This window comes from Scylla paramamosain, chromosome 29 (genome assembly GCF_035594125.1).
Source record: "Scylla paramamosain isolate STU-SP2022 chromosome 29, ASM3559412v1, whole genome shotgun sequence".
In the NCBI taxonomy this organism is placed as follows: Eukaryota; Metazoa; Arthropoda; class Malacostraca; order Decapoda; family Portunidae; genus Scylla; species Scylla paramamosain.
This window is the reverse complement of record NC_087179.1, coordinates 9,761,880-9,771,879: the sequence shown is the minus strand read 5'-3', so window position 1 is coordinate 9,771,879 and position 10,000 is coordinate 9,761,880. Positions and strand designations below refer to the sequence as shown.

Here is a 10,000-nt window from a genome sequence, read left to right as displayed (position 1 = left end):
TGAGTTTTATTCTCCCTTCCTCCCTCCCTTGAAAGCCACGTCACCTGTGTTTGCTCAAGCCGGGAAATGAAAATGATGTCTATTAAGAGGGAAATGTGGGTAGGTTGCTTGCCAGGGTGTCAGGGAGGACTTGGGAAACACTGGCTCGTTGTGGATGTAGTGTGGAGCTGAAATCTTCCTCATTATCTTGCTCTCCTGCTCGCGTGGATGTTGTCACCTTGCAATCAGTGTTAGCGGCGCCGTGTCATCACCGCCAGTACTCGCGTCAGGGGCTTCAGGATACAGGCACAGTCACAGCGTGGTAATCCCAATATATTTGTACACTCGTCCTGGTTTTCCCGGACGTTCTTGCAGCCTTTCTATTTCTCATCCGGCCTCTGTATGTTTGAGTTATCCGGAAATACTTATCAGCTTATTCCCGATACATTTACCTGTTTTCTTTTTTTTTTTTTTTTTTTTACGTAACAAGAGCTCTGACCAGTGACGACAATGGTTAGAAAAAAGAAAAGGATAAAAAAAAAAAAAGGTTAATTGAAACTGCCAGCCCCCAATAGAGTACTGTCAAGAGGCTTATGCAAAATTATTAGAAGTGTTTTATAAATTGGTGAACATCTCTCAATATACCGTACACGTTGACCTCCTCTTTAACTGTATACCTGATAATGACACGTGTTTCTTAATTGGAAGGACCTTTAACTAACCTTTAACGATCTCAGGAAAGTAAAACTCGTGGAAGATTTAAACTAGTATTATTCTTAACTTTCCCTCTCAGTGTTGCCTTTTGAAACTATACTCAGCCTGGACCCTGCACACAGTCACCCGGTTGCTCGCCTCCTGTACACGCCCACACGCCCACCTGTTATTATACCAGACTCATCCTCCTTCATTCATTTGGCAGCCTCACCGTTTCCCTATTCTAGACTCACGCTCTTGGCCAATCATTCACGATTTGTTTGGTTAGGTTAGGTTAGGTTAGGTTAAGTTAGGTTAGGTTAGGTTAGACTAGGTTAGGTTAGGTTAGGTTAGGTTAGGTTAAGTTAGGTTAGGTTAGACTAGGTTAGGTTAGGTTAGGTTAGGTTAGGTTTGGTTAGGTTAGGTTAGGTTAGGTTAGGTTAAGTTAGGTTAGGTTAGGTTAGGTTAGGTTAAGTTAGGTTAGGTTAGGTTAGGTTAAGTTAGGTTAGGTTAGGTTAAGTTAGGTTAGGTTTGGTTAGGTTAGGTTAGGTTAGGTTAGGTTAAGTTAGGTTAGGTTAGGTTAGGTTAAGTTAGGTTAGGTTAGGTTAGGTTAGGTTAGGTTAAGTTAGGTTAGGTTAGGTTAAGTTAGGTTAGGTTTGGTTAGGTTAGGTTAGGTTAGGTTAGGTTAAGTTAGGTTAGGTTAGGTTAGGTTAAGTTAGGTTAGGTTAGGTTAGGTTAGGTTAGGTTAGGTTAGGTTAGACACGTTCTTGGCCAATCACTCACGATGTGCTTGTCTTGTCTTCTTCAGTACAGTCTTTCCTTCGCTGGTGATGAATTCAGTTATATTTATTTATTTATTTTCTTCTTTAATGTGGTGGGTTTGTTTCTCTCTCCATTTGCTCTATTCGTTTTTTTTTTTAATGTAATTTTCTTTCTCATTTGTTTAGTCTCCTCTCAAGTTGATATAAGAAATGAAAACGATATATCTTTTTATTAAATTTTCGTATCTACCTGTCTAAAAACAGATCAGGTGAGGAGATAAACACTTGATTCAACAGTCACCTCATTTTCCAAACCACACCTGACTAACATAACGCAGATTTACGAAAACCTTTATACGCTCATCCAGTCATCACGAAAGCATCATCATCATCATCATCATCATCATCATCATCATCATTGCCTTCATTAGCCTGTAATTGGCCGGACTAATCGCCACCTCTTCTGCGCTTGCTGCATGACTCTACATATGCTCGCTGTGTTTTGCTTCCCTCACGTGCTGCGTAATTAAGGTCGACACTTGTTCTTCTTCACACACGGAAAGGAAACATGGCAGCACTTTTTTTTTTTTTTTTTTTCAGTGTGACCATCCGCCTTTCACTTTCTTCTTGCCCATTAGTTCTATCACCGCTACCTACCTACTCATGCATTTTGCTTCTGCTACTACTACTACTACTACTACTGTTGCTGCTGTTACTACTGCTTCTACTACTACTACTGCTACTACTATTACCACTACTGCTACAATGTGTGCCGCGTGTAGTAATAATAGCTGTGGTGTTTTGGCATCACGTCAATCGGTCATACGTATTTTATTCGCCAGTTTCTTGTACAAAAATATATACATTCGAATATATCAGTTATTGCGGAGACACCTTTGTGCGTTGTGTTTTGGCGAGGGACAGTCTGGGCGAGGGTGACGGGCTGGGATGGGGTGATGGGTTTGTTCAGCCGTAATGCGGGGCTGGGGTGTAGGTTGGGGCGGGACTGTAGGCTGGGGCGGGTCTGTAGGCTGGGGCGGGGCTGTAGGCTGGGTAGCGTGCCTCGCCCTCATAGGTGACCTCCGCCACGAATCCTGAGTCACCGTTGACGTAATAGTTGACGCGCTGCAGGCGGCCGTCGGGCAGCTGCACGTAGTAGGAGCCCTTGGTGTTGTAGCCGTCACGACTCTCCTGGTGGCCGAAGTCGTTGCCGAAGTTGTCCCGCACGCCGTAGTCGAACGCGTAGCGGGGCACCTCCTGTGGGGGCGGGAGGGTTAGAAGGGGAGGGTCGTGAGGGGGACGTAACGATACACAGACTTAGACACAGCAAGACAAAGTGATGCAGGAAGTGACGGAGGGACGTACGTTATAGGAAGGCGCGGGCCTGTAGGCGACGGGCGGTCCGTGTTGGTATTGAGGGCGGGCGAGCGCTGCCCCAGCCACAGCCAGCAGACACACGGCGACGGTCACCTGGCGGAGGGAGGAAAGGCAAGTGTTTTGTTAGTAAAGATGATGGAACCTGTCACACTACTGAGCACAACACGGGGACACCAAACCACAACCCAACATTCTTAGGTTAGGTTAGGTTATGGTTAGGGTAGGATAACACGTCTGGTCTGTGAGAGGAGATGTTGTATCGAACACCCTTTAGTGAAAACAAGAGACTACGTGATCACTGACGAGGCAATAGTACGCCAACAATAAGAGAATCATCCGTGTTACTGTTTGACGAGCAGACAATATGTAGCGAATTCTTTAAGTAGATTTATGCCTGTAATGAAAACAAGAAATAGTGACACGCAAAAACTGGGAGAATAAACTTTTTTTTTCAATTGATGACTAAAATAAACAACAACAACTGAATCATGTGCTGCCAAAAACATACCAAACACGGCTGATTCATTCAAAGCTGCATAGAAAACGGGGAAAAAAGAAGAAAGAAAAAAAAAAAAAGTTATTGCAATGCTCGTCTTTGTGAAGCAGCCAATGTCCTTGTGCTTTCCCTTCCCCTGCGTCTTATCACCAGTACCGCGTCATGCACCGGACTGGCAGACTGGTTTGGGAAGTGCCTGCCCGCCCCTGCTCCCCGCCCCTGTTCCCCGCCCCTGTTCCCCGCCCCTTCTCCTCCACCGCCAGAGCAGCGTGTTGTGAGGGGCAGTGACGGGCGTATCTTGCATCTCCTTCAGTGGGATGCGTCACTGAACAATCGTGGGGCGTGTTGGTTTTTGTAAGGAGGGAGTTTGAGCCTCGATATGAAAGTCTCCTCTCTCTAGACTCCCTTTATGGTTGATTAATGAAAGGCAATGGGAAATAACACATGGAAAATTGTTATTCGTGGAGGTTAGAAAATTATGATGGATGGAATGTTTAGGAGTGAAAAAAAAGGAGATAATTTGTATTGAAATGCTATCAGGAAATGTCAGAAAGTTATTAATGGTGGTGTGTAAACGGGGAAAAAATAGATAAATAAATAAAACTCGAGGTAGAAAATTATTAAGGAAAGGTCAGATGGTAAGAAGAGGAAACTCGTATTGAGAATGTTATTGAAAGGAAAATGAAATGCAGAGAAAGAAGAGGGAGAGAGAAAAAATCGAAAGGTAATCTGGAAACACGAGAAAAAATATGTAGTTGAAATGAAGAAGAAGAAAAAGAAGAGGAAGAGGAAGAAAAAGAAGAAGAAGAAGGAGACAGAGAAGAATCCTGCTAGACTCTTATATTAAAAAGTTAGGAAAGTTATAGTCCATGAAACGGGGAAAAAAAAAAAACTATAATTGAAATTCAGAAGAAGGAAAAAAAAGAGAATCATGTTAGACTATTACGTAAAAAAAAAAAGACTGGAAGAGGAGACTGGAAAGGGAAGAAGGGAGGACTGGAAGGGGAAACTGGAAGGGGAAACTGGAAGGGAAAACTGGAAAAAACAAATCATCTCTTCACCCTCACTTATTTTCCATCACCCTCTCCCTCTCTCTCTCTCTCCCTTCAGCCCATCTTTCCAGTTTTCCAGAGGGCGTTTCCAGTCCAGAGAATCACTGCACTTGCTTGTGTTGCCTCTGGGCGTGTGGTTTGGTGTTCCAGGTGTTGTGGTGATGACGTAACGATGAGGTGTTGACATAATGGTGGTAAGGAAGTGTTTTTCTGTCTAATGTGGTTGGTGATGGTGAGTTGGTGGTGGTGACTGGACTGGTGGTGATATAATAATGATGAGAGACTGTTTTGGTGTTATATGATGGTGATTGGTGATAGTGAACAGGTGATGGTGATTAGAGTGATTGGATAGTGAGATAATGAACTAACACGTGACTCAGGTATGGTGAGTAGGTCATAAATGGACAGGTGAGGTCTGGGGGACAGGTAATGAATAGTGATGAGTGAATGATGAATATAGTGATGAATGAATGATAGTGATAAGCACACACACACACACGCACACACACACACCTGACCATCACAATAAAAAAAATCACAACCAAAACAAAAAAGAAAGAAGTAATAGTGAATAAAAAAGGAATTACAGAGCTGTTCTTATAAATTATAGTGAAGTTAATGGTGTTTGTGCCTCACCTTCATGTTGTTGGCGGAGCGAGAGCTGGAGGAGTAGTGATGATCATGGAGAAGCACGTGGCCTTATATACTAAACACTCTCTCTCTCTCTCTCTCTCTCTCTCTCTCTCTCTCTCTCTCTCTCTCTCTCTCTCTCTCTCTCTCTCTCTCTCTCTCTCTCTCTCTCTCTCTCTCTCTCTCTCAATGTTACAAGTGGAACGGAAGGGTGTGGTGGGGCAGGGGGGAGGGAAGGGAGAGGAAAAGGGGGGAGGGGGAAAGGGGAGGGGGGAAAGGTGGCGGAATATTGTATAACCGATAAAAAGAGACACATACTTTGAGAAGGGGAAGTGAGGCGTGTGGGAATGATGGGAGATGAAAGAGGAGGAGGAGGAGGGAGGAGGAGGAGGAGGAGGAGGAGGAGGAGGAGGAGGAGGATGAATAGAAAGAAAAAAATATATGAAGGAAGGAGACTTGTAGAAAATCGAAATAGGTCAAAGAAAAATATGTAAGGAAGGAGGAGGAGGAGGAGGAGGAGGAGGAGGAGGAGGAGGAGGAGGAGGAGGAGGAGGAGGAGGAGGAGGTAGAAGAAAGGAGGGAGACAACGATAGCAGAGTGGAAAAAAAAATGTGAAATAGATCGAGGAAGAGAAGAGAAAGGAAGAAAAAGAAGGAAAATAGATAAGGAAGGAAAGAAGAGAAGGGGAAGGACGATAACGAGGGAGAGATGGGCGACTATGATTGGGAAAGTGAAACAAGGCGAAGAGGAGGAAGATATAAAGGAGGAGGAGGAGGAGGAAGAGGAGGAGGAGATAAAGAAGGAAGAAAACGAGGGAGACAAGGCTGAATATGATGAGAAAAAAAATTAAGTTGAATATAGGAAGATGGAAAGGAGAAGGAGGAAGAGGAGGAGGAAGAAGGGAATGGAGAAATATTACACACACACACACACACACACACACACACACACACACACACACACACACACACACACACACACACACACACACACACACACACACTCGAATACAAAGAAACTGCGTAAGATTAGACACAGATAAAGAGACGAGAAGGTGAGAGCGAATCAGAAACGCACCTTATTATGAATCAAGACCCTTCGCGCCCCCTTCCCCCGACACACACGCACGCACACACGCACGCACACACACACACACACACACACACACACACACACACACACACACACACACCCAAAAATCCACACCCCGCCCCCTTTTCCCCCCTCACAAGACAGCATCAAAGAGGAGGTCGCAGGGAAACAGGTCACACACCAGTCTTGCCTCGCTCTGATGACCTGACCTGACCTGGCCGTCGCTTCTCACGCCTCTGAAGCATCGTAACCTGAGAGGGGAGGCGAGGTCGAGGCTCCAAGTGGGCTGACCAAGTTTTTCGTTAAGCATCGCCGTGGGAGAGTCAAGGGGGGGGGAGGTCACGGGGCGGGTGTGACTCAGGTATGTATTCTGAATCACTGCATTGCATCTCTACTACATTCAGAAGGCTGTAGTTGAAGTGACGTTGGTTTTCTTGTTTTTTTATGGTTTTAGTGGCAGATCAACAAGATTTCCATATTGTTAACAGGAGGAACAGTCTTAACAACCCGGCTAGTCGTCTCTGTGGCCTTTGGAAATAGTGACGAAAAAGCAAAGAGTTTCTGAGTAAGGGTCTCCAGCGCGTGACAAACAGACGCCGCGCTGCTGCTGCCTGGCGGGACGGATGCTTCCTTGAGTGGTGCCTCGTACAGGGACTGCCACGTGTAGGCCTGATGGCTTCTTGCAGCTTCCCTTGTGTTCTTGTGTTCTTATGTCATGAGAAGTAAAACATCTTCGAAACTTTATTTATTTATTTATTTATTTATTTATTTTCGGGGGGAATCTCGTTTTGTAGTTATATTTTGGGAGTGGCTTGTTTAGTAGTGCTTTTTCCTTTTTTTTCCCCATTTTTTCCCTTTTTTTTTTGTATTCTTGGGTGAATTCCTTAACACACACACAAAAAAAAATAAATAAAAGGAAAGACAGATAGGTGCGTTTATAAAGACAGGTGGTATTGCCCCTTGAGATTAGATGCATGGATTAGTGAAGGTCTCCATGGACGGACAGGCAAATGAAAAAGACAGACAGACAGACAGAGATATACAAATGGAGTGGTGGACAGCGAGATGAATAGAAACCGATATAAAGGAAAACAAACAAAGATTTATACACTGATAGTTGAATGTATAGATAGGTGAATAGACAGACAGACAGACAGACGGAAAGATAAATGCACACACTGACAGATAAACAAAAAATAAACACAAAATAAATGAATAAGGAAATGCATACACAGACAGACAGACAGACAGACAGACAGACAAGCATAAAATAAGCTGATAGCCAGACGAATAAGTAAGAGGGAGAGATAAATAAGAGAAAAAATATATATAAAACCAGATCATCAGACAGACAGACAGACAGACAGACAGACAGACAGACAAAGTAATCATGACAGTGATTGATTCGCGTACCAGACACTCAGACACTCAGACAGACGGACGGACGGGCGGGCGATGTGAAAGGGAAAGGAAAAGAGAGAGAGAGAGAAAAGAAGGAAAGATAAGTAAAAAAATAAATAAATAATAATAATACAAGGTTAATGGATGGAAAAAATAGATAGATTTGAATACAGACAGACAGACAGACAGACAGACAGACAGACAGACAGACAGACACTGAAGCATAAATAGACAAATTAATGCAAAGCAAGATTGACAGACAAATAGACAGACATAAATTAATCTATAGAAAGAAAGACAGAAACAGACAGACAGACAGAAACAGACAGACAGACAGACAGACAGACAGACAGACAGACAAACAAGGAAGCAGCAAAATATGGAACACTTTTACAAATAGACATAAATAAGTGGACGAAGAGGAGAGGAGAGGAGAGGAGAGAGGTGAACGGGTGGAGGCTGGAGTGGGCAGGTTAGGTAAGGGCGGATCATACCTGGAGGAGGAGGAGGAGGAGGAGGAGGAAGAAGAGGAGGAGGAGGAGGAGGAGGAGGAGGAGGAGGAGGAAGAGGTCAGGCATGATGGATTATGAATTATGTTTAAATCAAGTTGAAAATGGAATGTTTTTTTTTTTTTTTTTTTTGTTCTACGTTTCTTTATTCTATTTTGTTCTCCCTCACTTCATCTTTTTTTTTTCTTTACTTTTTTTTTCTGTCTCTATCTCTTGTGTGTGTGTGTGTGTGTGTGTGTGTGTGTGTGTGTGACGAATCCAAGTAAAACGCCCACACTTCATTTCCCTCCCATCTTCCCTTCACCCCTCCCTCCCTCCCCCCTTAGTGCTATTTATACACACACACAGACACACACACACACTACGCACTACATTCGACACGCACACACAATCGAGAATCACGCACACGCACATAGATAAACACGGTCACATGTACACCGCAACACACACACACACACACACACACACACACACACGCGCGCGCGCGCACTCTTCGTGTCGGAACCACCTGAGCGAACAATGACAACAGCATCCGTGAGAGGAGGAGGAGGAGGAGGATGAGGAGGAGGAGGAGGGTGGGAGGAAGAGGAGGGAGGGAGAAGCAAAAGTCAGAGCAATAAAGTGACAGTAACACCTCCCTCCTCCTCCTCCTCCTCTTCCTCCTCCTCCTCCTCCTCCTCCTCCTCCTCCTCCTCCTCCTCCTTCTCCTCCTCCTCCTCCTCCTCCTCCTCCTCCTCCTCCTCCTCCTCCTCCTCCTCCTCCCAGGCGTGGCAAGGGGTTCTCCCACAGGCGTGACGTAATGATAACTCCTCCTCCTCCTCCTCCTCCTCCTCCTCCTCCTCCTCCTCCTCCTCCTCCTCTTGGCCAGGTGTACCGACCATTAGCGAAGAACCTGTTTTTAGTATGGAGGGAGGAGGAGGAGGAGGAGGAGGAGGAGGAGGAGGAGGAGGAGGAGGAGGAGGAGGAGGAGGAGTGTGCTTTGCGAAGTAAAGTTGAGAGTGAGACTGAAACCTGAATGAAAGCGTTTGGTGTTATTATTACTATTATTATTATTATTGTTGTTGTTGTTGTTGTTGTTGTTGTTGTTGTTGTTGTTGTTGTTGTTGTTGTTGTTGTTGTTGTTGTTGTTGTCACTACTACTACTACTACTACTACTACTACTACTACTACTACTACTACTACTACTACTACTACTACCACTACTACCACTACTACTCCTACTACTACTGGTATAGTCCTTTTCTTCCTCTTCTTCCTCTTCCGCCTCATTATCACCACCATCACCACCACCCACCACCACCTCTGCCATCATCAGCAGCAGCACAGGTATTAATTAATTAGTCACGTACAGGTGCGCAGTTATTTTGAGGTTTTGTGGTCGTAACCCTGTGTGTGTGTGTGTGTGTGTGTGTGTGTGTGTGTGTGTGTGTGTGTGTGTGTGTGTGTGTGTGTGTGTGTGTGTGTGTGCATTAGTGAACCTTGAACTCAGAATGTGCTTGAATTCTCTCTCTCTCTCTCTCTCTCTCTCTCTCTCTCTCTCTCTCTCTCTCTCTCTCTCTCTCTCTCTCTCTCTCTCTCTCTCTCTCTCTTTTTCTCTATCTCACTCGCCTCTTTCGGTCACTTAAGGTTTTACCTCTCTCTCTCTCTCTCTCTCTCTCTCTCTCTCTCTCTCTCTCTCTCTCTCTCTCTCTCTCTCTCTCTCTCTCTCTCTCTCTCTCTCTCTCTCTCTCTCTCTCTCTCTCTCTCTCTCTCTCTCTGTCGTGTTCGGCAATGGAAAAATAATATTAATTTTGAAGAAGAAAGAAAACGGAATTAAAGACAAGTGGGTCACGAGAGAGAGAGAGAGAGAGAGAGAGAGAGAGAGAGAGAGAGAGAGAGAGAGAGAGAGAGAGAGAGAGAGAGAGAAATAAATTTCCTTTTATCATTAATTTATATCTTAATAGCGTTACTTTATTAACACACACACACACACACACACACACACACACACACACACACACACACACACAC

At 44.6% G+C, this 10,000-nt stretch overlaps 2 protein-coding genes across 4 annotated transcripts in view; one reads left to right on the top strand and one right to left on the bottom strand.

Moving 5' to 3' along the window:
* Nucleotides 1-10,000, top strand: part of LOC135115712 (cuticle protein 7-like) — a 48,073-nt gene that overhangs the window by 28,860 nt on the left and 9,213 nt on the right. The gene's annotated exons all lie outside the window — the stretch shown is intronic.
* On the bottom strand, nucleotides 2,232-5,048 carry LOC135115248 (cuticle protein 19-like). Its single transcript, XM_064031794.1, has 3 exons — nucleotides 4,995-5,048; nucleotides 2,799-2,903; nucleotides 2,232-2,690 (listed from the first exon to the last, which is right to left on the bottom strand). Exons 1-3 carry the CDS (start codon nucleotides 4,998-5,000, stop codon nucleotides 2,400-2,402), a joined length of 402 nt encoding a protein of 133 aa, XP_063887864.1. The 5' UTR covers nucleotides 5,001-5,048; the 3' UTR covers nucleotides 2,232-2,399.

Bases quoted from the DNA above. Each gene is read 5' to 3' on its own strand.
- LOC135115248 (XM_064031794.1), bottom strand. The intron at 2,691-2,798 runs GTACGTCCCTCC...CCGCCCCCACAG, and splicing joins GGCCCGCGCCTTCCTATAAC to GAGGTGCCCCGCTACGCGTT.